Here is a 27,103-nt window from a genome sequence, read left to right on the forward strand (position 1 = left end):
TACTTTATGAAGTAGCCCGCCCGTTAGCCTCGAGACCAGCCGTTTGTTATCTGAAAGAACGCCTGGTCAAGTTCCAATGTAGCACTCGTCCAGCGGTCCAGGAATTTCTTGGACCGGTAATTGCCTGCTCAAGGTGTATTACCCGTGAATATCATTATTCATGATGCTATAAAACGCTGACTCAGCTGGACGAGTGCTACATTGGAACTTGACCAGGCGTTCTTTCAGATAACGAACGGCTGGTCTTGAGGCTACCCGCCCGTATGGTGACAACTATTCGTTATAAAGTAATTGCATTACCAATTTTGTATCTTTCCTGTTATAGAAAATGAGCGTAAAAGAGAAAGAGACAAGTTTGATGTCTCTCTTATAACATTTTTTTTGACTCCTGCTCTGAGTTTTTCTCTGGTGGTGTTTTTACACCATTTGCTGCTTCAGTGCGGAGATGTGGAGTCTAATCCAGGACCTGGAAGTGAGTCACAGCTTGTCACTAGCCGACTAATAATACAATCATGTCTTGTTTGCAGACACTGGATATAAGAGAATGGTTTCTTGTGCTGAGAGGATTGTTGAGGGCCTTTCCAGAGATCCCAACGGAATAGCTATATCACTGTTTTCTGGGAGACTTATATCTGATGCTCTTATGAGAGCAACAATGGAATTGAGTCAAACTAAAGTGGACAAAGCTAGAAGACTCTACACAACTGTTTTAGATGTTGTAAAGCATTATCCAGAGAGGTACGATAATTTCCTAGCAGTATTTCGAGAGCATGGAGGAATGTACACGGATCTGTTGGAATTGCTTGAAATCGAAGGTATGCTTGTGAATGTTCTCTCTGATGATTTGTATATCACATATTAATTGTGTAAGTTAGTGTGAATAGTATAATTATGTAATCTATTAATTTTACATCACTCAACTTTCCCACATAGCTACTGAAAACCGTGTTCCCGAGGATACCATTTTGGACATAGCTACTGAAAACCGTGTTCCCAAGAATACCATTTCTAAGGTGAAACGCATCAACACTAAACAAATCAAGGATCAATGGGATGAGCTTCTTTGGGTAGTGAACGAAAGGCTAGACTCGAAATTGAAACGTGTTGTGATCACGTTAAAGCGGAAGCATTCTTACTGTTTTGAGAAACTTTGTCCAGAAATTGGGTCGGTTGAAAAGATTTTCTACAACTTATCAAAGCTTAAATTGTGTCGCTATCGTAAATGGAATATACTTCAAGACATAATCACAGCTGTAGATAAAGATAGCTGTGAGCTATTGCACACATACGAACTCAAATATCACGGCTTTAAAGCTGTAAACAAGATTGCAGACAGACTGTGTTGCGTTGATCTCGAATTTGCGTACTCAGAATCTACCGATGAAGAAATGATGTTAACAAATGAAATTTCTTTCAAACTTGCCAAAAATCTAAAATTGACTAAACGGATAGATAATCCAACTTCAATTCGTTACATTAAAGAGGTGTGGAGAGAATGTAAAAGAAAATGCTACGTTCCATCTCTAAGAGTTATGACGGATTTCATACTTCAGTTCAAGACTGCTCCTAATCGTCAAAGCATCACTCTAGTTGCTCAAACCCCACCTGTGACCCTTGAGGTAATGAGAAGTTACTCTGTATACATAAATCTTTGCATGTGAAGTAAAACATTGTAAGGCCTTAAAAGAGCTTTGTATTGCACTGCATATGATCCTCAATAACATTGTACTGTGTGTTTCTGTTAGGGAGTCTCCCTGTCTACTATTGGACAAACTGTTACTCAGTCAACTCCCAAGCCGGTGATGTGTCATGAGTCGCCAGTGCCAGAGGACCAGGAACGGTCAACATGTATCAGATCTACACTGGTAGGCCTAAATCATTATTGCAAAAAATGTAACACTACTATTTCTGCAGCTGTCTTCCTCTGTTGGCCATACCATAAAGCTCATCAGACTCAAGGTTATTAACAAACATAATAATAATACTTGTAGCCATAATTATAACTTACACATACAGACTATCTCGGAGAAGTTGCTGGCAGAATGTCGCAGTGAGACAGCTGACATTGAAGTGGTGAGAGGCTACCTGGAGCAAGAAGACTGTGACGTCAATATCAGGGAAAATGATGACGTATGTAATATAGTGTATGGCTATACTTGTTTTTAATGGCTCTTGCACTGTAGCTCCAGTGGAGTCCATTGATGTGGGCTCTTGAGCACAAACACTTTACAATAGCCAAACTACTTTTGAAGTACAAACCTCAAGTTAATATTCAAGACAAGGTAATTTTAAATTGTACACTGTAGGTGGCAGTGTACAATTTAACATTGTGTGTGTGTGTGTGTGTATGTGTGTGTGTGTGTGTGTGTGTGTGTGTGTGTGTGTGTGTGTGTGTACAGAAAGAGTGGTCTCCGTTGATGCTGGCTTGTAGAGCAGGAGACCTGGAGATAGTGCAGGGAATAGTGGCACTGGGAGCAGAGATTGACCTGCCCACAAACGTGAGTGAAACCTAACGAAACACGAAGTCCTACCATGGATAAAATACCCCCAAAACCCAGCGCTTTATACATTGATTGTGGTGTAGTGATAGGGTCTGTAGACATGCACCTGTTCATGTATGGTCTATCATGGCACACTATATACATGCAATGTTTGGTTATTCCTTACAGAAAGGATGGACTCCTCTGATGTGGGCTGCTTACAAGGGTCATGCAGAGATGGCTAGATTTCTACTGGAGAAGGGAGCATTTGTGGATTTCTGTGATATTGTAAGTGTCGATTATGTATACTAAGCCAAATGTTAAAGATCTTCATACTTTATCACTGCACGTCCTGTTCAGGATGGAGCCACACCTCTCACCATTGCCTCCATGTGTGGTCATGTGGAACTAGTGGAGTTCCTCCTGAGCAATGGGGCTGACTCAAGCGTTAAACTGGTTTGTCTCATTGTTGTAGCTCTATACATGTACAGTGTATGTCTGTATTTCCACTGTTTTTGAACCATTATATGATAAGTTTTATTTGCTTACTTGTAGGCCAATGGACAAACGGTGCTGCACCTGGCCGCACTTGAGGACTACCCAGATGTGGTGGAATTACTTCACACACACAACTGTGAGCTAGCTAGAGAACGTGATCAGGTAAGCCAATAATATATATGTTATACACTCGTATGGTTTCTCTTCTCCTCAACAGAACGACTACTCAGCTTTGATGGAGGCAGCTGCTCATGACCATGTTGATGTCATTCGTGTACTAGTGTCCCAGCAGGATGATCTAGGAGACACAGAAATCCCTACCTTGGTGAGTAGCTACTACCTTTTATATTGAAAATAAAATCTTATTATCTTCAGAATGAGGCTTTCCATCTTGCTTTGATGAAAGGGCACACTGACTCTGTCGACAGACTCTTACGGAGCAAGTTCAAGAAGGAGATTATCGACAGTGAAGATGTAAGTTGTACATAACATGTTACTATTGTCTTAATTCAACTGTCTATATATGCTCCCAATAGAGTGATGGAATGACTCCTCTTGTGTTGGCTGTCTTGAAGCAGTCCCCAAAGTTGGTAGATATGCTTATGACAGCTGGAGCAGATCCCAACCTAGCAAACAGAGTACGTCCACCCACTCCACTTTACACACGCATCATTATACTGTGTGGTGTGTGTAGGATGGCATGACACCGCTGATGCTAGCTGCTGAGGTTGGACAGGTAGACAGTGTGAAACTACTGGTGGAGAAAGGTGCAGAGGTCACTCTACCACATGAGGTAACCGTATGTACTAGCAAGTCTATTATATGGAACACTCTTGGTTTAGATGAGTGGTAAAACAGCTCTCCACTTTGCCTCTGAGAATGGTCACACTGACGTGGTGGAGCTCCTGGCTCTGCCAGAGCACCAAGCCTTGGCCATCAAAGACATGGTGAGAAGAACTAAAATTGTCTCATTTTATTTTCGATACCCTATTATTCTTATAGAACGATAAGACTGCTTTGGTCTTGACCAAGAATAGTGAAGTAGCAGCTGTCTTGAGAGAGCCACTGTTGAAGGTGGGACATGTGCGATGATACTCCTATTATTATATTACTGTTTCTATATCCAGCAATCGTGGAAAACTGTCAAACAGCCGTTTCAATCCCTACGAAAGTTCATCACCCGTGACTTAAAGCTAGTAAGTGAATGATCGCTGTTATATAATATTCGTAACTCACTAACTTGTCCATGCACAGATAACTGCTTGCAGGAGAGGAGATATTAAGGGAGTGAAACGTTGCCTTCAAAAGAAAGCTAATGTTGATGCACTGGACATAGTACGTTATCCTTACTACTTTTGCAAATATGTATTTTATCTTACATTCATACTAAATTATGTACCTTGAACCCATGTGCAGCTGCGTTGGACGGGGCTGATGAGGGCAGCTCACAATGGACACGATAAAGTGGTCAAGTTAATGCTCGAGCATGGAGCCAACCCCGACATCAAAACTAGGGTATGTTGTTGTATTATTACTCCATTATATTCTGACCTTTGTGTTTATTGCTATTTAAACAGACTGGCTGGACTGCTTTGATACTTGCTAGCCGAAAGGGCTACTTTAACGTTGTCCGACATCTAGTGGACCATGGTGCAGATGTGTCCATTTCAAACTGGGTGAGACTTTGAAACTAACATGTAAACTGAAATGTAGGTACTCTCCATTGGTACAGGTATTCGGTGTGACAAGGTGTGCTGCATTCTTTTAAATCATAAACATAACATTGTATACCACAAATATTTTCTGTAACATCTGTTGTCTCGTCCCGTTCCACAGCGAGGGTGGACAGCTCTCATGGCGGCCTCACAAGGTCGAAACACGACAGAAGAAGCTCAGCAGAACAAAATCAAGACTGCCGAGATAATTTTGGACAAGGACCCCAGTGTTGTTGACATAAGAGCTAAGGTATAATAATTACTGTTGCATTTAAGCTGATTATGTGCCATATTGTAAGCACTTCACTTTTCACTAGTTATAATTTTAATTTGCAGGATCAATGGACACCACTGATGCAAGCCTGTCAGGACGGCAACACTGGTTTGGTTGAACTCCTTGTAGAGAAGGGAGCCAACACAGAGCTCTTCAATCCGGTAAGCTTATACGGGTATAATGCATTGTTTGCAAGCATGGAAAACTATACTTATGCTGAAATATAAACTGCAGAAAAACTGGACCCCATTGATGATTGCTACCACAAAAGACAGAGTAGAGGTGGTGAAAGCCCTTGTTAAAAGTGGAGCTGAAGTGGAACACAAAAATGAGGTGAGATTATCGAAGTGCACAAAGCTTTATAGATTGTATTTATGAGGTCTTACTACGTAGTACATGACTTGTATTATCAGGAGTGGATTTGGTCCTGATTAATTTTCATGGCATATATAAACCAAATCATTATCCAGGAGGGTCACGGAATGTCTGCTCTCCATGTTGCCTGTGTGAAGGGACGTGATAAGTGTCTGAGAATCATGGTAGAGTCTGCCCCTGGGGCAAAGTGTCAGGTGGATCTGGAGATCAAGGATAAGGTAATACTTAATGCTGTACCTCACAGTTTAAAACAAAAAAGCGAAAATACTATTTTAATTGATCTCAAAATAATGAGCATGTGCACACTGTATGTAGACTAGTGGTTGACTGAGTGCATTTCAAGTGAGATGAAGCTGATGTTATGGTGATCGTTAATGACTGAGACATATTACCAAGAGTTTATGATAGAGAGAGAGTATCGAACGTAGGCATACTGTACATCAGATGTATGCGGAGAGTAACGTGACTTCCTGTATCTGTCACAAGCTTGGAATTTGCACACTGACCAATCCAAGCGTGGGTGATGTAATCTATCAACCCATCCAAGTGTGGGTGATGTAATCTACTTTCTTGATAGATGACATCACCCACACTTGGATTGGTCAGTGTGCAAATTCCAAGCTTGTGGCAGATACAGGAAGTCACGTTACTCTCCGCATACATCTGATGTACAGTATGCCTACGTTCGATACTCTCTCTCTATCATAAACTCTTGATATTACTAATGGCTTCTAATGGATTTGTGTGGTCAAAAATATATAGTAGAGAGAGTGTATCGGAACGTAGGCATACTGTTATTACGTTACGCGCACTTGGATTGGTCAGTATGCAAATTACAAGCCCATGAGAGATACAGGAGAAGTCACGTTACTCTCTGCATATAATTATTTGATACACTCTCTCTCTTGGTGGGGTTCATTGGTAAACTATAATTAGAATCATACTTAGAGCTCCACATGACTGAATGCTAATTGTATTCATGCAGTGGGGAATGACTCCATTAATGATGGCTGCTAAAAACGGGAATGAGAAATGTATCGAGATATTGGTGGAAAATGAGGCAGACGTGAACACAAAATCAAAACGGATGGCCCATGAGTCATCAATGCCAGATGACCAGGAAAGGTCGGCCCATGAGTCATCAATGCCAGATGACCAGGAAAGGTCTAGTGGATCTAATCTGGTATGCCTAAAAGCCGATTGTTGCTGATTTATTATGATAGTCCCATTTCTGCAGCTGCCCTCCATTTTGGGTCGGATCATCAAGCCTTTCAGACAGAGGGTAAATTACCTAATGCTTGTAGTTTGGTGGTTGCAATATAAATATATACATACAGACAATCTCGGAGAAGTTACTGGCAGAATGTCGCAGTGAGACAGCTGACATTGAAGTAGTGAGAGGCTACCTGGAGCAAGAAGACTGTGACGTCAATATCAGGGAAAATGATGACGTATGTAATAATATTGTCTCTATACTGTATAATGGCCCTTGACTTTAGTTCAAGTGGAGTCCATTGATGTGGGCTTGTGAGAACAAACACTTTGAGATAGGGAGGCTACTCCTGAAGTACCACCCTCAAGTTCATATTCAAGACAAGGTGTGTAGCCAAACAAAATGACGTAGTTAGTATTGTGTATGTGTGTACAGAGAGGGTGGTCTCCGTTGGTGATGGCCAGTAGAGCAGGAGACCTGGAGATAGTGCAGGGAATAGCGGCACTGGGAGCAGAGATTGACCTGCCCACAAATGTGAGTGAGACAATTTTGTGTTGATAACTGATTGATGTGTGTCCAACAGGTAAAATGGACTCCTCTGATGTGGGCTGCTCAAGAGGGTCATGCAGAGGTGGCTAGATTTCTACTGGAGAAGGGAGCATTTGTGGATTTCCCTGACGAGGTATGAATAGTCAAACACCACTGTCCCACCCCTATAACTATCTTATTGTCTGTCACACAGAATGGGTGGACTCCAGTCATGCAAGCCAGTCAGGAAGGTCATGTGGACGTGATCAATACCTTGCTGGACCACAACGCTAAAGTCAACCATCAAACTGAAGTAAGACCACCTAATACTAGCTGTAGCTAACTATACACAATTACTTTCAGACAACCTGGTGTGCTCTGATGGCGGCTGCTAAGAACAAGCACAGTGATGCGGTGGACACACTTCTAAAGAGAGGAGCTCAAGTGGACATACAGAGATATGTGAGTATCAGAGGAAATTACCTATTTATTTAATTGTTTATACCCTTTACAGGATGGATCCACCACACTGCAAGTTGCAAGCTATTACAAAGGCAACTCTGCTGTCATGAAGACCTTATTCAAACATGAAGCAAATATTGATCACCTAAATAAGGTAATTTGCAGACTTTTTGTGGTATTGGCTTCTGATAAGCTACTGGTGCATGTCTATCAATCTACATTCCATGTATTGTGGTGTAGTAGTAGTCCAATGTTTTGCCCCAAAAGTGGGTGGATACACTTCCATTATTCATCAGTTTTTGATAGAGTGTGACAACCATAATCATGTGTAGGATGGCATGACTGCTCTGATGCTGGCCACTAACAAGGGTCACCTGGGTGTAGTTCAGGACCTCATTCAGGGAGGAGCAGACACTAACAAACAACACCCTGTAAGATCTAGCTTTCTAAAAATTGAAAAATTAGTTTTATTCCTCACAGGAGACGGGATGGACTGCCATTTTATTTGCCGCCAAAAGTGGTAAAATTAACATTTTCAAAGAATTACTTTACAATGGAGCAAAAACTGATATTGAGGTAAATTCGTCAATTCACAAACTGTTTTGTGTATATTATTGTGTAAGTGTGTTTGTATTCCTAATGGTTTCACTTCTAGGGAAGGAATGTGGTTGATGTTGCAAGCATGTTCAAACGTGGAAAAATTCTTTCTGAGCTCAAAACATTTGAGCAAGCATCACACAGAATTGTAAGCTACCTGTATAATAATTATACTTGCAGCTACATTCAGTATTCTATTTGCCCCCAGATCTCCAGTAGTGTGAATCCACCAAGTTTAGAGGCAGCTGAGCCAACTTCAGTAGAACAAGAACCATCCATAACTGAACCAAAGGTTGAGATACCACCTGAGGAGGTCACTAAACCAGAGCAAAAGTTGGCTGAGGACTCCACAGAAGAGGTGATAATAGAGCCTCCACAGCTGCCTGACCCTGAGGCAGTGAAGCCTTCACTCTCCACCACTGAGGTTTGTGTGTTGTTATTGTGTGGTGTGGGTGACTCTAGATAAGATTGGGCACCCTCACTACACTGTGTGAGTGGTTGTGTACATTGCCTAGTGGTTGGTCTTGTACCTCAAGTAGGTGTTAATCCAGTTATGGTTTCTGTGCAGGCTAAGGAGAAAGAAGTGCCTGCTGTTGGAGAAACTGTTGTGCAGGCTATAGCTAAGGAAAAAGAAGTGGCTGCTGTTGAAACTGTTACAGAACAAGTAACACAAGTATGTATCCCTCTGTAATGGAAACTACTATGATTATTTACCCTGTGTATTTTCAGGGGATGTCTCAATCAAGTATTAAAACCACAAAGGAGCAAATCAAGAAGTCATCAGAAGCCAAGAAAGTAAGGGAATACATCCCATTTTTTGATATAGGTTTACTCTTATCTTGTTACATAGGACATCAAAAGGCAGGCAGAGATTATTGACCTGCTACTGAAAGGACTCGATCAAAGAATGGCAGACCCACGCAGCAACATGTATCAGTATAAGCAAACCAACATTGCTGATGTTATTGGAGGCAGGAAAGGAGTGAAACCATCTGAAGAGATTACTCACAAACTAAAGGCACCGGAAATTACTCGACCAGAAATTACTCAACCGCTTAGTGGAATTATTACAACCACTCAGAGTGGCTTCACTCGGGTAGACCCTGATGATGATCTCTATAGTTAGCTGCATTTTTCAACTCATGTCAAGTGAATGCTTATAATACCACAAAAATGTGCACAATAAAAAATATTTTTGACATCTACATTCTTTCAGTACTAATTAATGCTAAGAAGCGTACTAGCACTTGCACTATGGCTGATGCGAGTGCTACTCCTATGATAATAAACACTACATCTGAGAATGGACCAGAGCCCTGTGATGAGAAGAATTTTCTGAATGCCATTGCTGATCTAAAAGTGGAGAAAGTCCGTGATCTTGCCCTGCAGCTTGGTGTTGATACACCTTACTTGAATGACATTCAGAGCACAGACAAGGAGGAGAGGAAGATGAAACTGACTCAAGTGTTATTCTCACAGAAACGACCTACCTGGGAGACGATCATAGATGCTCTGGAATCTGAATGCATGAATGAGAATCACATTGTCCGAAAAATTAAGCGATTTTATTTTCTCAAGAGCACTTCCATTGATATCGATAGGCCAAAATCACCACTAACACCAGTTTCTCTGCAACCATTTCAAGGTTCGCTACATGAATATTTAGCGTCGTATAGATCTATTACATGATATGTATGACATGTTGAGGTTCATTCTTTAGACAAAGATTTCCCCGAATGTGAAGAGAAGGATGTTCTCAATGCTGTTACTAGGCTTGCTGATAAGAAGGTGTCAAGCTTAGCAGTCCAGCTAGGCATTGACAAGCCTCAATTAGACGGCATTAGTAGCTGCTCTACGGAAACGAGGAAGTCCAAACTGGCGGAACTGTGGTTTAGGCACGCTAAAGACAAGCCCCCAACTTGGGCATCTTTGTTGAATGCATTGAAGGCTCCCAGTATGCAAGAGGACTGGTTAGCTGACTATATCCGAAAGAAATACGTTGAGAGAGAGAGAGAAGTAATTTCCATGAACACAGACAACGAGGATTCTTTTCAGTTCCAGTTCCCCCAGCAGCAACTAGATCTAGAAGGTTAGTATTATAAGAATGAGTGGCATTCTAGCTCTATCAATGTTTTGTTTAATGCAGGACCGATACTTGAACTGCAAGATACAGCTGCTGATGAACGAACACCAATGGAAACGGCAGGTATTACTGTGGTACAATTCCAGAATTTCCTTATCACTGTATTTTTCTTAGGCTCTGCTCCCGTTGTAGATGTCTCTGAGCTCAAAGACAAATTACAAGCATGTGCCAACGAACAGAATAGAGCACAAATCAAGGAATCCTTTGAGAATCTACTCAATAAAATTGTCGAGGAATTAAAGAGTCACAATATTCGTCCTAGTGAAGTTAAAGATCATCTCCAAAAGTTTATTGACGGTCGCCCTAGTTTTCTCCGCACTAAAGGTCGACGATTACAAATCAATAATCTTTTTAAGGAAATTAGCAGAAGTAAGTTATGGAGTTTCGACAATTATGGTCTTGTTCAACATGTCACTGGCATCAAGGGGGCTGTTCAATCAAAAGCCAGAATGCGTACTTGGTTGCAAAAATACAAGAAGGAGTATAATGCATATAGTGTTTCAGAAAAGCTAGCTGCAATCATTCCGTATCATTTTGAATTCGACAACGATTTAGATCGATATCCTACTCATCTCAAACAAGAGCTCATAGTACATGTTAAATATATGGTTATCGATGATGACTCACTGAAGTACATTGATGATCTATGGGAAGTAATCGTAGAGAGTTTCAAGATCCCCTCTATGACAGCTCTACTAAAAAGCATTGTACACAATTGCTTGATAATCACATGGCTAATAGAACCGAGTTGGGCTTGCTGCATACTGAGTGAAATATTTGATTCGATTTCGTTTTTCACAAAACATTTGATAACCAAAGTGTTGCTTGGAGACGTTTGTATTTATGATGAGCACAGTGGAATTATTGGGGACAACAAAGTAAGTATTCCATAATGACATGTAGTGACATTTGATCGTACAATTTTATAGGTTCTGGGTACTTTGTGGCTAAGGCAGGCAAGCTTGAGTGGTCGAATTCAAAAATTTAAGGAAGTACTTGCTCAGCCAATGATAGACATTAATACAGTCCTCTCTTCCGTAAGTGATTAATTAAATAACTAATTATTTGGGTGTGTATTGATCACTGCATGTCCTGTCCAGGATGGAGCCACACCTCTCACCATTGCCTCCATGTGTGGTCATGTGGAACTAGTGGAGTTCCTCCTGAGCAATGGGGCTGACTCAAGCGTTAAACTGGTTTGTCTCATTGTTGTAGCTCTATACATGTACAGTGTATGTCTGTATTTCCACTGTTTTTGAACCATTATATGATAAGTTTTATTTGCTTACTTGTAGGCCAATGGACAAACGGTGCTGCACCTGGCCGCACTTGAGGACTACCCAGATGTGGTGGAATTACTTCACACACACAACCGTGAGCTAGCTGGAGAACGTGATCAGGTAAGCCAATAATATAAATGCCATGTATTCATCTTCTCCTCAACAGAATGACTACTCAGCGTTGATGGAGGCAGCTGCTCATGACCATGTTGATGTCATTCTTGTACTAGTGTCCCAGCAGGATGATCTAGGAGACACAGAAATCCCTACCTTGGTGAGTAGCTACTACCTTTTACTATTTTTCAACAATTATTTTTAGAATGAGGCTTTCCATCTTGCTTTGATAAAAGGGCACACTGACTCTGTCGAGATTCTTCAGAAACACGGAGCCAACACTTTGAACACTGCTGAGGTTTGTGTACATATATGTATGTAGATAATAACCATGGTAACAGGAGGGGGAAAGTCCACTGGTAGTAGTAGCTGGTGCTGAGCACAAAGATGAAGTGGAGAGTACTATCTCGGATAAGTTACTGGCAGAATGTCGCAGTGAGACAGCTGACATTGAAGTGGTGAGAGGCTACCTGGAGCAAGAAGACTGTGATGTCAATATCAGGGAAAATGATGACGTATGTAATAATTATGGTGTATGACTGTTTGTTTCTAATGGCTCTTGTATACTGTAGTTCAGGTGGAGTCCATTGATGTGGGCTCTTGAGAACAAACACTTTGAGATTTGCAAACTGCTTCTGGAGCACAAGCCTCAAGTTCATATTCAGGACAAAGTGTGTTGGCAAATAAAATAACGTAGGATTCTATGTAATGTTCTTTTTATGTGTGTGTACAGAAAGAGTGGTCTCCGTTGGTGCTGGCTTGTAGAGCAGGAGACCTGGAGATAGTGCAGGGAATAGTGGCACTGGGAGCAGAGATTGACCTGCCCACAAATGTGAGTGAGACAATACCTGCATTGTGTATTATGGTAGTAACTGTCTAACAGACAAAATGGACTCCTCTGATGTGGGCTGCTCAAGAGGGTCATGCAGAGATGGCTACATTTCTACTGGAGAAGGGAGCATTTGTGGATTTCCCTGATGAGGTATGATAAGTCAAACATCACTGTCCCACCCCTATAGCTATCTTATTGTCTGTCACACAGAATGGGTGGACTCCAGTCATGCAAGCCAGTCAGGAAGGTCATGTGGACGTGATCAATGTCCTGCTGGACCACAACGCTAAAGTCAACCATCAAACTGAAGTAAGACCAGCTAGTGTAGCGAACTACACGTTCGTATACTTGTGTTACTAATTCAGACAACCTGGTGTGCTCTGATGGCGGCTGCTAAGAACATGCACAGTGATGCAGTGGACACACTTCTGAAGAGAGGAGCTCAAGTGGACATACAGAGAGATGTAAGGATCAGAGAAAAGGAACTACTCATTTAATTTTTTTAATACCCTTTACAGGATGGATCCACCACACTGCAAGTTGCAAGCTATTACAAAGGCAACTCTGCTGTCATGAAGACCTTGATCAAACATGGAGCAAATATTGATCACCTAAATAAGGTAAGTTGTTCACAGGCTTCTTGTGGTACATTTCCATTTACATGATTGGCTTCTGATAAGCTACTGGTGCATGTCTATCAATCTACATTCCATGTACTTGTGGTCAAAGCTTTTGCCCCTAAGAGGGGGTGTACTATTATTCATCTGTGCTTGATGAAGTGACAACATAATCCTGTGTAGGATGGCATGAGTGCTCTGATGCTGGCCACTAACAAGGGTCACCTGGGTGTAGTGCAGGACCTCATCCAGGGAGGAGCAGACACTAACAAACAACATCCTGTAAGACCTCTCACATTGAAGAAATCATTTTTATCATATCGATCCTCACAGGAGACAGGATGGACTCCCATTTTCTTTGCTGCCAAAAGTGGTGAAATGGATATTTTCAAACAATTACTTCATAAGGGGGCAAGAACTGAAATTGAAGTAAATACTTAATAAACCGTTTTGTGTATATTGTGTAAGCGTGTTGTAGATTTTAACCTAATGTGTTTCACTTCCCAGGGAAGGAATGTGGTTGATGTTGCAAGCATGTTCAAACGTGAAGAAATGCTTTCTGAACTCAAAACATTCGAGCAAGCATCACACAGAATTGTAAGCTAGCTACTTGTATATACTTGCAGCTATATTCAGTCTATTTGCCCCCAGATCTCCAGTAGTGTGAATCCACCAAGTTTAGAGGCAGATGAGCCAACTCCAGTGGAACAAGAACCATCCATAACTGAACCAAAGGTTGAGATACCACCTGAGGAGGTCACTAAACCAGAGCAAGAGTTGGCTGAGGACTCCACAGAAGAGGTGATAATAGAGCCTCCACAGCTTCCTGACCCTGAAGCAGTGAAGCCTTCACTCTCCACCACTGAGGTTTGTGTGTTGTTGTTGTGTGGTGTGGGTGACTCTGGGAACTAGATAAGATTGGGCACCCTCACTACTACACTGTGTGAGTGGTTGTGTACATTGCCTAGTGGTTGGTCTTGTACCTCAAGTAGGTGTTAATCCAGTTATGGTTTCTGTGCAGGCTGAGGAGAAAGAAGTTGATGTGACTCCTGTACCTGTTGTTGAAACTTTTACAGTGAAACAAGAGACAAAAGTATGCATTTCCCTCTGTAATTGATAATTTTATTAATTAAATATAATTTCAGGAGTTGTCTCAAATGGACACAAAAGCCACAAAGGAGAAGACATCAGAAGCCAAGAAATCCTCCAAAGTAAATAACTATTTTGTTATTACATAGCTTCACTCTCATCTTGTTACGCAGGACATTGAAAAAGAGGCAAAGATTATTGAGCTCTTGCTGAGGGGATTTGCTAATAGGATGGCGAATCCATCTAGCAATAAATATCGATATGAAGAGACCAACATCGCTGATGTCATTGGAGGGAAAGGATTGAAATCATCTGAAGAGATTACTCATAAACTAGCAGCGCCAGAAGTGGCTAAACATTTTAGTGGAACCCCTAGTATTCAGAGGGCCATTGCTATTTCCGAAGATCCCGATGATGATCTTTATATTTAATGGAGTATTATTGTCAAGAGTTTATTTATAAATTTATGCATATTTTCTTAACCCTGTAGCTGCACAATAATTATTCTAATTATTATGTGTGGGTGTGTTTTTCAGGTTATCCTTTGAATTTATAGCTAGCTGTACACATTTATAGGTACGTACAGCTACCGTGTAGATATATGTATTACAGTAGGTATGCATAGTTTTAGGATCAACTAGATCTAGCTACACCTGGAGCAGCAGCTAGCTACACATCATGTCTGAGCTTCAGTGCACCATAGCAAATGTGAGTAATGAAATTGTTGAAGTGATTCAAATTCGCCAATTGGGTACTCAATTGGAACTGTCACCTTCCCGACTGGATGAAATTGAAGCATATCCTAAGCATGAGCAACGACTGAGACTAGTCGAGGCTTGGTTTCAACAAGATCCGACCGTGACTTGGGAAAATCTGGTAGCAGCACTTAGAGCTCCATCTATAGGAGACAATACTATTGCTCTAGACATTGAGAAGCGTTACATAACAATCAGGTCTCCACCTTCAAGTCCGCAGTTCGAAGAGGAAACGAAAGATAACACAGCAGGTACGTCAGTTAATTGTTAATTATTAGAGATTAACTATTATTTATCTCAGCAGTGAAGGTTCTCAAACGAAAAAACAGTTTTGTGATCAAAGATAAATTTGTTGACCTTTTTATTGAAACAAAAAACATCTTGAAGCAAAGTAATGTCACTATTATCGATTTCAAACTTCGACTAAGGATACTTTGTGGCGATGTGCCAGACTTGGATGATTTTGATAAGATTTTTGACTAGAGTAAGCAACCAATTTCCGAACGACACCAGTTTTCGTGTGCCCGTTTGAAGAGACAGTAAGAGCTATCTTCTAGTTTTTTGCATGATCTCTTGCCTACCACAATTAGAAGTAATCCGGTTACTTTACTCTTGCAGCTCAAAGTCGGTGGTTCAAACATTCAATAAGCGACGTTTGCAACCTATTGGCGACTATAGACTCTTGCGATAGTTTCAAAGCTATGCTACGACTTCTAGAACGACAGAGAGACTTCTGGTACCTGCCAGGCCTCGTAAGAACCACTGCAAACGCTCAGAACAAGGGCAAAGAGCGAGGCCCTTGCGGCCTAAGAGCGAGACGACTAGTATAGTGCTGAGTCAGCATGCCTGCACATGAGATCCAGCCACGTGCTCACAGGATCTAGGAAGAAGAAGTTCACCTTCACTGCACTTGAGATGCTTGAGAATGGAAACTAATAGCCTAAATAGGTCAGTGACTGTGAGATATCAAGATCTGCAAGGGTGCATACATTTTTTCCTTTATATATCTAGGTTCTGTTTACCTGGCCTCGGAAAGAGATGTTCCCCTCTCCGTGATAGAGTGTTTTCGTTTGATTCTGATCCCATGCGTACGCCTCAGTATAAGAAAGTACGAGCATGCAGGCTGGAAAAATATCGCCCCTGGAGCAAGCGAAGCATGGAACGAGCTCTCGATGCGGTTATTCACAAAGGGGTTGCTGTCTCCAGAGCTGCCGCTGACTATGGTATACCAAAGACAACTCTATATGACAATGCCACAGGAAGAGTTTTGCCAGGGAGCAGGAGTGGACCAAAGACATATTTCACGGTCGAAGAAGAGGCTCTGTTAGTGTGTTTCCTCATCAAGTCAGCCGAAATTGGGTATCCTTTCACCAGATTACAGGTTTTGTCTTTAGTTGAAACAATGTTGATCCGAAAAAACAAAGAAAAGACTGGTGCCTCTTCTGTTACGCATGGTTGGTGGGCTAGATTTTGTAAGCGACATCCTGAAGTCTCTTTAAAGATATCCTCTTGTCTGTCAGTGGCTAGAGTCAAGGCATCTTCCGCTGAGACACTCTCCGAATATTTTGGTAACGTCACACACTATGCAAAAAACCTACTACATGTCACAATATTGTATAGGTGGTGCTACAAACAAGGCCCTCAGAAATAAGACAGGTTCTTCCCGCGGCAGAGTGAAACGTGGACGTGGACGTGGTGGTAGTGGTGTGAACACAAGAGGTACACATTTTCAGCGCTATAATTTTTATTTGCATGGATCTGTTAATCGTTGTGGTGTTTCCTTATTTAGCTCGTGTGACAAACCCACCCGACCTAAACACTAGGGATGGTCATGAGGCCTACACAGTTTCCTCCCCAGGTCAGTTGAAATGTATGTATGTGTGGTTGTGTGCTCACTACATGTATTATCTTTACACCACAGCTGATTCAGCAAGTTCAGCAAGCACGGATGTTGAAGACGATAAGGGTAATGTCGCACAGTATGCCCCAAAAAATAATACTAAATTTATCCGTAAACAACGATATTGTACAGGTGGTGCTACAAACAAGGCCCTCAGGAATAAGACAGGTTCTTTCCGCGGCAGAGCGAAACGTAGACGTGGACGTAGTAGTGGTGCGACCACAAGAGGTACACATTTTGAGCACTATTTGCATGGATCTGTTAATTATGATAATGAATATTTGTGTTGTAATTATGTGAGTGGATATTTCCTTATTTAGCTCGTGTGACAAACCCACCGGACCTAAACACTAGGGATGGTCTTAAGGCCTACACAGTTTCCTCCCCAGGTCAGTTGAAACGTCTGCACATGTACATGTATGTGTGATTGTGTTCCGTATGTGCTCACCAGTATTATCTTTACCCCACAGCTGATTCAGCAAGCATGGATGTTGAACAGAATAAAGGTAACGTCGCACAGTATGCAAAAAACGTACTGCATGTCACAATATTGTACAGGTTGTGCTACAAACAAGGCCCTCAGGAATAAGACAGGTTCTTCCCGCGGCAGAGCGAAGCGTGGACGTGGACGTGGTGGTAGTAGTGGTGCGACCACAAGAGGTATATATTTTGAGCGCGATTTGCATGGATCTGTTAATTATGGTAATGAATGTAATTATGTGAGTGCGTATTTCCTTATTTAGCTCGTGTGACAAACCCACCGGACCTAAACACTAGGGATGGTCATGAGGCCTACACAGTTTCCTCCCCAGGTCAGTTGAAATGTATGTATGTGTGGTTGTGTGCTTGTGTGCTTACTACATGTATTATCTTTACACCACAGCTGATTCAGCAAGTTCAGCAAGCACGGATGTTGAAGAGGATAAAGGTAATGTCGCACAGTATGCCAAAAAAGAACAGACATACATATTATACTAATCACGATGTACAGGTGCTACAAACAAGGTCTTCAGGAATAAGACAGGTTCTTCCCGCGGCAGAACAAAACGTGGATGTGGAAAATTATAAAGTGTTGATGATTATTTTTATGTGTTGATTATTACAGAGATACAAAAGAAAGGGGATTGGAAACGAAATTTTTACGAAATTTTTGCGTGAAGCATTCCGCGTTATAGGGCGTGGCTAAAACTACAAAGGATTATATTTATAGTCAGCATGCTCATTACCAGTCTTGACTGCTCTACAATGTGCTGTACATAGAAACAGTGAAATTGATCATTTTTAATGTTGATTTTTCTAAAAAGTAAAGAGAATTTAGCTCTAAAAAGTCGACTAAGCCATGCAGCCACTATTACTAGACAAATAAATGCTATGCAAGAAGAAATAGCCTTTACTATGAAGTCGTAGGAGGGACAGGCCCGTGGCGTGTCTAAAAGTATACTAAAGCAGTTTGAAGGACTATACTGCAAACGTTTATGAACAGTACAGCTTATTTATAGCATGAAGCCATTCTATGTAGCACTTAGATACATAATAACCAAGTCAAGCAATGTCCTTTGCTGTTTTGACTTCACAGGAGGGACAGAGAAAAGTTGACATAGAGTAATTCAAGCTAAACTCAAAAAAATTGGAAACCGAGTAAAGACAACGGACTTAGAGCTTGTCAGTGGTATAAGCTTACTTCTCTCAAGTATCTCCCAGGCCCTGAGTGATCTCTAGTGGATAGGAGAGCTAGAAACCAGGGATATAAAATTTTTCCATGTAATTATTTGCGAGCGCAATAATTACACGGAGTGCTTCACCGGATGTCAGTCCTTTTACATAGGGCGTGGGCGGTCGTTTCCAATCCCCTTTCTTTTGTATCTCTGATTATTATTAATTTTTGGCTGTAAAAGTGTTACTATTACCCTAGTCACGCGCATGCGCAAGTAAATCTATAATTATGCTGACTCAGCCTTAAAAGGGTTTTTTTTGCCCTTGCCATGCACGGTTTTATACAGTTCTGATCGAGTTTTGATCGTTTGTATGAGGCCTGGAAGGTACCAGAAGTCTCTCTGTCGTTCTAGAAGTCGTAGCATATCTTTGAAACTATCGCAACAGTCTAGTCGGCAATAGGTTGCAAATGTCGCTTATTGAATGTTCAAACCACCGACTTTGAGCTGCTGCTGTGCAAGAGTAAAGTAACCGGATTACTTCTAATTGTGGTAGGCACCAGATCTGATCATTGTCTATTAGTGCATGCAAAAAACTAGAAGATAGCTCTTACTGTCTCTTCAAACGGGCACACGAAAACTGGTGTCGTTCGGAAATTGGTTGCTTACTCTATTATGTGAACAGTGCGGAATGGTCTCATATGAATAGTGATGTTCTATGTCAACTTATTGAAAAATTTGGGGACGAAAAGTTGAAAAAGCTGAGAAAGGAATTTGAAGATAAGAAGGCAGGATATTTAGCAACCACTAAAATCAGTGACTACATTACAAAGAATGAGGTTTTAAATCAAAGTAACTGCACTAGAGGTCGCTGAAGGAGCAGTAAAGGCTATCGAGACCATCTAGCAATGAAGTTGAAACTTGAGGTGAACATAAGTACGCTGGCTTTGAAATACATTACTGACCTGTGGAAGAAATTGGCTTACCTAAACCTACCTAACATTTATTTGATTTTAGACAGTATTGTTAGCGGTAGTCTTTGGGTTACATGGTCTATCACTCTTCCACGTATTGCTTCTGAATTTCAAGACAAAGTGAAGCATCCAGAAGCTTTGAAATTCTTCAAAGACAACCTCATTGTTCAAATACTTAATGGTCAGTGTCTGTATTCTGCAAATGGAGAAGAATTAACTGACTCCATGAAAAGCTCTGCCTCTGTGTTTTCACCATCCGGATCTATTGGGGAACATACTGAACCATTTAAAAAGAAGGTATGGTCAAATAAGCGAAGTGCAATTATGTATTTATAATAACTGTTCTCAGGCAATCTCGGAGAAGTTGCTGGCAGAATGTCGCAGTAAGACAGCTGACATTGAAGTGGTGAGAGGCTACCTGGAGCAAGAAAACTGTGATGTCAATATCAGAGATGATGATTATTGGGTATGTAATATGGTGTATGGCTATACGGTAGTGTGTTTGTGTGTGTGTGTGCTATAATAGCTAGTAGTAGCTTTATGTTATGTAGCTTTGACACCTCCACCGATGCATCAGCACCTGCGGTGCTTTCATTTGTATAATGAATGGCTCTTGTATTGTAGCTCCAGAGGAGTCCATTGATGTGGGCTCTTGAGAACAAACACTTTGATATTGCTAAACTGCTCCTGCAATACAAGCCTCAAGTTCGTATTCAGGACACGGTAATCCTCTTACTAATGGCAGGGTACAATGTAACATTGTGTGTGTACAGAGAGGGTGGTCTCCGTTGGTGCTGGCCAGTAGAGCAGGAGACCTGGAGATAGTGCAGGGAATAGTGGCACTGGGAGCAGAGATTGACCTGCCCACAAATGTGAGTGAGACAATACCTGCATTGTGTATTATGGTAGTAACTGTCTAACAGAGAAAATGGACTCCTCTGATGTGGGCTGCTCACGAGGGTCATGCAGAGGTGGCTAGATTTCTACTGGAGAAGGGAGCATTTGTGGATTTCCTTAATGAGGTATGAACAACTCTTTTATTATACCTCGGTGCGCACGCGCAAGTGAGGTATATGGTAGTGTGTTTGTATGTGTGCATCTTGTTGTGTGAAGGCTATCCTTGCTGTAAGCGCCATGGAATCCAGGTGTCTGAGTAGACCCATGTGTCACAAACAAACAAATGGACTACTACATGTGTGTGTGTGTGTGCGTGTGCGTGTGTGTAGACTGCTACAGCTGCTCAATGATCAATGAAGTGTAAAGAGTTATATAGGCTTCTATAGCCATGTTTTCTTTGATTTTAATTCGTAATAATGCTTCGTTCTCCAGTTATGCCTAGTTTTGCTTACTTGGAATGCCATTGCAGTTTTTTCAGAAGAGTGCGTAGTAAAACTTGTTTTTGGAGTGTTGCTACTCTACTTAGTAGTTAGCTCTGCACTAGAACGCTAGCAGTGAGAAGAGAACTGCAAGGCTCTACTGTACTGATGCAGCAGGCATTAATTTTGACTTTGTACTTTGTCATCCTTTCTAACAATCATGATTGATCATTTCCCACTCTTGTTTCCCTGTGATTAGCCTGATACAAACATCCACCGAGGCATCAGCACCTGTGGCGCTTTTATTTTTCTATAGATACATTCATACTGATAGTACCGTATAGCGCGGAATTTTCGCTGATTTCATGGTTAGCAATCCTACACGAAAATTAAGTCCACGAAAATTGTTCATTAATTAGAAATATCTGCTATAACGTGCAAAATATTAAAGGCGTGGCTTCCGGTAAGCAGTCATTCCACGAACATTGTTCAACAAAAAGGCTATTCCACGAAATATATGTGCCTCGAAAATTTCGCGCTATATGGTATACAACGAAGTGTAACAGATGTAGATCTATGTAGAACAATGTTAAAGTTCAGTTTAGCGGAAATTGGCCTTTGTGGCAGCTACATAGGTCCCCAATATGACTACCGTATAGTTAGGGGCAAAATATTCGTGGAGGCCAAGTAATATTTAGCCATTTTGTGAATACTTATTATTTTTGTGGTTGCTGCTTGCACTGCAGGAAAGGTAGGAAAGTCGCTTCATTCGTGGGTAAAATATTCGAGATTCAACCACAAAAACCTCAAATATTTTAATTGCCCCCCCCCCGAAAATTACCCGCTATATTAAACACCGCTACCCCACCCCTAGCTATTTTATCGTCTACCACACAGTATGGGTGGACTCCAGTCATGCAAGCCAGTCGTGATGGTCATGTGGATGTGGTGAATATCTTACTAAAGTATGGTGCAAAGGCTAATCATAAAAGCAATGTAAGGAGACTTTAATAATTCAGAATGACTTGTGTATCATCTCAGACTGGTATGAATTGCAGGATGGGACGGCTGCTCTATCTTTGGCTGCCAAATACAACCACCCCGATGTAGTGAAGGTTCTTGAACAAGGTAATCATGCATCGCAATATTATCATAAGGAGATTTCCAATTTGTTTTCTAATGCAGACAAATATCGTAATTTAATTGATGATGTACTAAATGCAAATTTGGGGGAACGATGGTATTATGGGTCACTAAAACAAAGAGGTGTAGATGGTATTATGGGTCACTAAAACAAAGAGGTGTAGATGGTATTATGGGTCACTAAAACAAAGAGGTGTAGATGGTATTATGGGTCACTAAAACAAAGAGGTGTAGATGGTATTATGGGTCACTAAAACAAAGAGGTGTAGATGGTATTATGGGTCACTAAAACAAAGAAGTGTAGAGGCTTGTACTACAAGCATGAACTACCGTAGAAAGTATATAAATTATTAATTAATCAAGCCAAATTAACCACTAATTGACCACAACCATGCGTTCTCAACAGTATTTTTAGATTGGAAATAAATAATTAATTTTATTGTCTCCCCTTAATTAATGTACCAAGTATGCAGTCTCCCCTTAATTAATGACCTTATGAAGCACCTTCAGATTGCCATGGCCCAACAACTGAAAATAAGCTCAGTCCAACTGTGGAGAAAGTTGTAGCAAAACCTGATGGTCATAATGCTGTAAGTTACCATATTCTGTGAATAATAATGTCCTTCCCTGTGTTGCTGTTGCATGCCATTATAGTTGGTCTCTGAGTCTCATCCATTAATTACCTTTTCACTCTCAGATGAATCAATGGATATTTTCAAATTATGGAAAAGCTCAGGATCTACTGTGGCCTGCTAGGAGCGAATGGTACAACTTGGGAATTGCTCTGGAAGTAGACTTGGACAAACTGGAAGGCATCAGGATCACCAACCAAAATAACTGCAATGTCTGCTTCAATGCTATGCTTAAGAGCTGCTCAGAGACAAACCGCAGTCTCACTTGGTCTGGTGTGTGTGAAGCCCTTAAGAAACCATCAGTGGCTCGTAATGATGTGGCAGAAAGTATTGAAGCATTTGTACAAAACGGATAATACCAAGCCTTCTTAGCGATAAACTGAAAGAAAGTTTATGGAGGAACCTTTATGGTAGAGACAGCTGTTTAAAATACGGCTCAACACAAGAACTTTATGCTAGGATTTTTACGTTAGTACATGTAGCTGACATGATTATAATTTATAGCTATAATAATTTTGTGTATGGCATGCAATGAATCTCATTAAATATTAAATGAGGAAGTGGTTTAATTCTGAGCTAATTACCAGCTAGTTCTGTGGGGGCAGAGTCAAATGTCTCCTCTCAATGTCTCTCTGTAGTTGGGCGGAGCCCGACCGTCCCTGACGGGAGGGACGGTCGGGCTCCGCCCAACTAGTCTCTCTGCTGATTCTGGCATTCTGTTTGCTGCTTCAGTGTGGAGATGTCAAGCCCAATCCAGGACCAACAAGTAAGATATAAGTTGTGCATACAGTATGAGACTCTGTTTCCATTGATAGATCCTGGGTATAAAGTAATGCTTTTTTGTGGAGAAGAGATCTAGATTGTGGAAGGTCTCTCCAGAAATCTGAAAGCTATAGCTCTACCATTGCTTGCTAAAGACTGGATGTATATGAGGAGACAATCGAGCTAAGATAAAAGCGTGAAGACTCCATCTAAAAGTGTTGAAACTAGTGCAGCATTGCAATCTCCAAAAATCGTGTTAAGGCAACTATTCCTGGGGCTCTGAGGGCACTTATTATAGTATTTATGTATAGTCTACCACATTGAGTTGATCTTCTGCTTTTACTTGCTCAGCTATATCGAGAAAATGTCGTGTCCTGGATGTTGTCTACAATGCCAGCAACAATGAGCCAAGACTCTAGTCAAGAACTGTATAGTGTTGATCGACTGCACTCGCTTCAAACAATGGTAAGCTCCTTTATACGAGAATCTATTGAACTGAGCAAACCAACTATATTATTTGCTTTTTGAACTCTTGGTTCAGTGATTGTTCATATACCCTGACTTCTGTTGCGTAGATTCGAGGCACATTATGGAATTCCTCTAGGCCGCAAGAAGTCAAAGAAGACAGAGGTAAGAAAATTTCCGTACACTAGTCATTAATTTAAAATGTCTGATTGATATTATACCATTATTTTATGTGTTACAGTAAAAATTGTTTTGTAGGAATCGACTGAAGATGATGTTCTATCTGTTAAGAAGTCCAACCACGTTCAGAAGAGCTTGCTGCCAGGAAATCCACCTCCAAGATTGACCCACACGTAGAGGAGCAGTTCCTCACTGGAAGACTTCTAGGTGAGTAGTGTACGTTGCCTCCCTTGAGTGTAAACACTGTCTTTAGTATGTATCTGTGTTGTCAATTAATTTTTACCACAATTTGGAAAAGGGGATGAGCTTTTGTTGAATGGTTCTTTAAAACTGTTGTCCTTTTCTAGCTGTGACAACATGTTACGTACGTTAGAAATACAGTTTAGTATAGTGTAGTAGTATCCAACCAACTATCTAGATTATGTATGTGTCCACTGTCTGCAGCGTGCGGTGTCATCTCGACCTGGGCAGAGTGGCCAGTGTGATGGGTACATTCTATAGGGCAAGGAGCTCGAGTTCTATCAGAGAAAACTCAAGTCCAAGAAGGGAAAATAAACTCTATCATGAAACTGTTTTCATTATGTCATCTTGTAACTTTCCTGGTGTGTTTGATGATTAATTTTGTTCTTGTGTTATACTTGATGGATCTTCACAAGTTTATTCATACATGGGTGGTATTGTCACACCCAGTATTAAATGGCTACTGATTTTGAATTTTGAAGGCCATTAGCTGAGCTGGAAAGAAAGTATGAGATCCTCAGGAAACAAGTCAGCTGTCACTATTGGTACCCTTGGTGATGATGAACCTCTACCAGAGCTATCAAAGATATTTCCCAGGCCAAGCTGGCAGCTACAAGCTTGTGTAGTGTCAGTACTGATCAACCCTCTCATGTATCGAGTGTACCAGATACTAGTAACCATTGGCTACATCCTCTGTCCTATTGGAACCAGTGGGTCCTTTTCAACCTCTGCATGTATATGTAAGTTACGAATTGATGCAAAGGTTTTTATTTATAATTCTGTGTTTCACACCCAGATGCATCTAACTTTGTGATATGTCCGGTGCCAGTGGTGGATTTGAGCTGGACTGGATTGTTTCCGTGTGATCTGGGGTGGAGGGGAAGTGCCCTGGTCGTAGCTATTGTATCCGTGGTGTTTCTGGTGTCTTACTTGTTCATCAGAGCTTGCTTGACTCGCTGGAATCCACGAAGGATCATCAAACAGATAGTAAATTGCACAGTCAAAGGTCAGTTGATTGTTACGTGTTTAGCGAGGCAGCTCTTGTTGCGTTAATGATTTGTATCGTTCCTGTTATAGAAAACGAGCGTAAAAGAGAAAGAGACAAGTTTGATGTCTCTCTTGTAACATTTTTTTTGACTCCTGTTCTGAGTTTTTCTCTGGTGGTGTTTTCACATCATTTGCTGCTTCAGTGCGGAGATGTGGAGTCTAATCCAGGACCAGGAAGTGAGTCATAGCTTGTCACTAGTCGAGTAATAAATTATTAGCAATAATACATTGTTTGCAGACAACCCAACAAGGTATTCATATTGCACTGTATTTGTCTGTTCAATATAATGTTTGTGTACGTGTTACATGCTTAGCCACTCCTCCCTCTCCCATTGTGTACTATAAGGGGTTCCTATGAACTACCATAAATTATCAGTTACATGTCAATGGCATACAGACTCCCCAGAATACAAGACGATGTTGTCCTGCACACCACAGCTCAATGACATCATAACTCAGGACCCACAGAAAACCTGTGATGAGATGATTGCAGCTGGTCTCATTCAGTCGGTTCACATTCGAGATTTTATCCGCCACCCCACACACACCGACCGTGCCAAGGCAACCAAGTTGGTAGACGTCATGACAGATCGAGTCAGGGCCTCTTCCTCTGACTTTGACAAATTTATGGAAATCCTGAAAACATTGTCCTGGACTGAACGCCTTGTAGGCATCCTCCAGAGCACCTATCAGCAGATTCTGAAGTTGATTGAAGAGGAAAAACTGGTGAATTAGCTGCTTATACATGTAGTTAAATGTAATAGCTAATAGTATCCTCTGATGGTGGTCCCCATGCAGGTGGTCCCCATGCAGACTATGGTGGCAGCACTTAGAGCTCCATCTGTAGGAGAGAATGATGTTGCTATAGACATTGAGGAGCGTTACATATCAATTAGGTCTCCACCTTCAAGTCCGCAGTTGGAAGAGGAAACAAAAGATAACAAAGCAGGTACGTCAGACAGACATGTTAAATCATTATTATAGAGATTAATCTCAGCAGTGAAGGTTCTCAAACGAAAAAACAGTTTTGTGATCAAAGATGAATTTGCTGACCTTTCTATTGAAACAAAAAACATCTTGAAGCAAAGTAATGTCACTATTATCGATTTCAAACTTCGACTAATGATTCTTTGTGGCGATGTGCCGGACTTGGATGATTTTGATAAGATTTTTGCCTATTACGTGAACAGTGCGGAATGGTCTCATATGAATAGTGATGTTCTGTGTCAACTTATTGAACGATTTGGGGACAAAAAGTTGAAAAAACTAAAAAAGGAGTTTGAAGAAAAGAAGGCAGGATATTTAGTGGCGACTAAAATCAGTGACTACATTACAAAGAATACGGTTTCAAATCAAAGTAATTGCACTGGAGGTCGCCGAAGGAACAGTAAAGGCTATCGAGACCAGCTAAAAATGAAGCTGAAACTTGAGGTGAACATAAGTACGCTAACTTTGAAATACATTACTGACCTGTGGAAGAAATTGGCTTACCTAAACCTACCTAACATTTATTTGATTTTGGACAGTATTGTTAGCGGTAGTCTTTGGGTTACATGGTCTATCACTCTTCCACGTATTGCTTCTGAATTTCAAGACAAAGTGAAGCATCCAGAAGCTTTGAAATTCTTCAAAGACAACCTCATTGTTCAAGTAATACTTAATGGTCAGTGTCTGTATTCTGCAAATGGAGAAGAATTAACTGACTCCATGAAAAGCTCTGCCTCTGTGTTTTCACCATCCGGATCTATTGGGGAACATACTGAACCATTTAAAAAGAAGGTATGGTCAAATAAGTGAAGTGCAATTATGTATTTATAATA

At 41.1% G+C, this 27,103-nt stretch overlaps 4 protein-coding genes and 1 pseudogene across 11 annotated transcripts in view; all 5 read left to right on the forward strand.

Annotated features, from left to right (window-relative positions):
- LOC135332128 (ankyrin repeat and KH domain-containing protein 1-like) overlaps nt 1–23,077 on the forward strand; it is a 49,784-nt gene extending 26,707 nt beyond the window's left edge. The window contains exons 8-47 of one of the 5 annotated variants that reach the window (XM_064527459.1): nt 528–815; nt 934–1,619; nt 1,746–1,865; nt 1,915–1,959; nt 2,017–2,130; nt 2,184–2,282; nt 2,400–2,498; nt 2,670–2,768; nt 2,841–2,936; nt 3,036–3,140; nt 3,196–3,303; nt 3,354–3,452; nt 3,515–3,616; nt 3,673–3,771; nt 3,821–3,925; nt 3,981–4,052; nt 4,106–4,174; nt 4,233–4,313; nt 4,395–4,493; nt 4,556–4,654; nt 4,815–4,943; nt 5,030–5,128; nt 5,202–5,300; nt 5,438–5,560; nt 6,328–6,525; nt 6,580–6,624; nt 6,680–6,793; nt 12,252–12,350; nt 12,413–12,511; nt 12,563–12,661; nt 12,722–12,820; nt 12,877–12,975; nt 13,030–13,131; nt 13,312–13,410; nt 13,462–13,557; nt 13,636–13,725; nt 13,780–13,995; nt 14,150–14,221; nt 14,274–14,339; nt 14,391–14,753. In XM_064527459.1, coding sequence (XP_064383529.1) covers nt 528–815; nt 934–1,619; nt 1,746–1,865; nt 1,915–1,959; nt 2,017–2,130; nt 2,184–2,282; nt 2,400–2,498; nt 2,670–2,768; nt 2,841–2,936; nt 3,036–3,140; nt 3,196–3,303; nt 3,354–3,452; nt 3,515–3,616; nt 3,673–3,771; nt 3,821–3,925; nt 3,981–4,052; nt 4,106–4,174; nt 4,233–4,313; nt 4,395–4,493; nt 4,556–4,654; nt 4,815–4,943; nt 5,030–5,128; nt 5,202–5,300; nt 5,438–5,560; nt 6,328–6,525; nt 6,580–6,624; nt 6,680–6,793; nt 12,252–12,350; nt 12,413–12,511; nt 12,563–12,661; nt 12,722–12,820; nt 12,877–12,975; nt 13,030–13,131; nt 13,312–13,410; nt 13,462–13,557; nt 13,636–13,725; nt 13,780–13,995; nt 14,150–14,221; nt 14,274–14,339; nt 14,391–14,648 — 4,985 coding nt within the window. In that variant the 3' untranslated portion in view covers nt 14,649–14,753. Of the gene's footprint in view, nt 1–527; nt 816–933; nt 1,620–1,745; nt 1,866–1,914; nt 1,960–2,016; nt 2,131–2,183; nt 2,283–2,399; nt 2,499–2,669; nt 2,769–2,840; nt 2,937–3,035; nt 3,141–3,195; nt 3,304–3,353; nt 3,453–3,514; nt 3,617–3,672; nt 3,772–3,820; nt 3,926–3,980; nt 4,053–4,105; nt 4,175–4,232; nt 4,314–4,394; nt 4,494–4,555; nt 4,655–4,814; nt 4,944–5,029; nt 5,129–5,201; nt 5,301–5,437; nt 5,561–6,327; nt 6,526–6,579; nt 6,625–6,679; nt 6,794–6,841; nt 6,941–6,990; nt 7,090–7,138; nt 7,238–7,297; nt 7,397–7,446; nt 7,546–7,597; nt 7,700–7,877; nt 7,977–8,025; nt 8,122–8,200; nt 8,291–8,350; nt 8,567–8,710; nt 8,816–8,871; nt 8,938–8,992; nt 9,350–12,251; nt 12,351–12,412; nt 12,512–12,562; nt 12,662–12,721; nt 12,821–12,876; nt 12,976–13,029; nt 13,132–13,311; nt 13,411–13,461; nt 13,558–13,635; nt 13,726–13,779; nt 13,996–14,149; nt 14,222–14,273; nt 14,340–14,390; nt 14,754–20,421; nt 20,521–21,711; nt 21,811–21,872; nt 21,943–22,458; nt 22,548–22,654 lie in introns of those variants that run through there. The other 4 variants (XM_064527458.1, XM_064527457.1, XM_064527460.1 and 1 more) reach the window with 4 other exon arrangements.
- On the forward strand, nt 9,316–12,142 carry LOC135332136 (uncharacterized). Its single transcript, XM_064527476.1, has 9 exons — nt 9,316–9,787; nt 9,863–10,231; nt 10,289–10,348; nt 10,400–11,163; nt 11,215–11,322; nt 11,386–11,481; nt 11,581–11,685; nt 11,732–11,839; nt 11,885–12,142. The coding sequence occupies exons 1-9, from the start codon at nt 9,316–9,318 to the stop codon at nt 11,999–12,001; spliced, it is 2,199 nt and encodes a 732-aa protein (XP_064383546.1). The 3' UTR covers nt 12,002–12,142.
- Nucleotides 15,492–18,778, forward strand: LOC135332145 (uncharacterized). 4 transcript variants are annotated; one of them, XM_064527488.1, is made up of 13 exons: nt 15,508–15,920; nt 15,984–16,540; nt 16,593–16,691; nt 16,762–16,830; nt 16,894–16,938; nt 17,005–17,100; nt 17,193–17,261; nt 17,343–17,378; nt 17,431–17,532; nt 17,616–17,696; nt 17,756–17,800; nt 17,864–17,965; nt 18,739–18,778. In XM_064527488.1, exons 1-12 carry the CDS (start codon nt 15,898–15,900, stop codon nt 17,938–17,940), a joined length of 1,299 nt encoding a protein of 432 aa, XP_064383558.1. In that variant the 5' UTR covers nt 15,508–15,897; the 3' UTR covers nt 17,941–17,965; nt 18,739–18,778. The 4 variants fall into 4 exon arrangements, with proteins under 4 accessions (XP_064383560.1, XP_064383561.1, XP_064383558.1 ...); XM_064527489.1 differs by having other exon boundaries at nt 15,520–15,920; nt 17,616–17,684; XM_064527490.1 differs by lacking the exons at nt 17,193–17,261; nt 17,343–17,378; nt 17,431–17,532 and having other exon boundaries at nt 15,492–15,920; nt 17,616–17,684; nt 17,756–17,802; nt 17,863–17,965.
- Nucleotides 23,078–23,328: 251 nt separating the features above from the next.
- LOC135332270 (small ribosomal subunit protein eS8-like) lies at nt 23,329–24,629 on the forward strand (annotated as a pseudogene).
- A 41-nt stretch (nt 24,630–24,670) lies between these two features.
- LOC135332271 (uncharacterized) overlaps nt 24,671–27,103 on the forward strand; it is a 36,861-nt gene continuing 34,428 nt past the window's right edge. The window contains exons 1-6 of the mRNA XM_064527645.1: nt 24,671–24,976; nt 25,033–25,242; nt 25,314–25,460; nt 25,681–26,009; nt 26,082–26,232; nt 26,281–27,062. Of these exons, the coding sequence (XP_064383715.1) occupies nt 24,745–24,976; nt 25,033–25,242; nt 25,314–25,460; nt 25,681–26,009; nt 26,082–26,232; nt 26,281–27,062 (1,851 nt within the window). The 5' untranslated portion in view covers nt 24,671–24,744. The remainder of the gene's footprint in view (nt 24,977–25,032; nt 25,243–25,313; nt 25,461–25,680; nt 26,010–26,081; nt 26,233–26,280; nt 27,063–27,103) is intronic.

Source organism: Halichondria panicea, chromosome 2 (assembly GCF_963675165.1).
Source record: "Halichondria panicea chromosome 2, odHalPani1.1, whole genome shotgun sequence".
Taxonomy (NCBI): Eukaryota; Metazoa; Porifera; class Demospongiae; order Suberitida; family Halichondriidae; genus Halichondria; species Halichondria panicea.

Bases quoted from the DNA above. Each gene is read 5' to 3' on its own strand.
- LOC135332136 (XM_064527476.1), top strand. From the start codon at position 9,316: ATGTGCACAATAAAAAATATTTTTGACATCTACATTCTTTCAGTACTA. The intron at 10,232-10,288 runs GTTAGTATTATA...TGTTTAATGCAG, and splicing joins GCAGCAACTAGATCTAGAAG to GACCGATACTTGAACTGCAA. The intron at 11,323-11,385 runs GTAAGTGATTAA...TGTCCTGTCCAG, and splicing joins TTAATACAGTCCTCTCTTCC to GATGGAGCCACACCTCTCAC.
- LOC135332145 (XM_064527488.1), top strand. From the start codon at position 15,898: ATGGAAACTAATAGCCTAAATAG. The intron at 16,541-16,592 runs GTAACGTCACAC...AATATTGTATAG, and splicing joins GACACTCTCCGAATATTTTG to GTGGTGCTACAAACAAGGCC. The intron at 17,533-17,615 runs GTATATATTTTG...TTCCTTATTTAG, and splicing joins TAGTGGTGCGACCACAAGAG to CTCGTGTGACAAACCCACCG.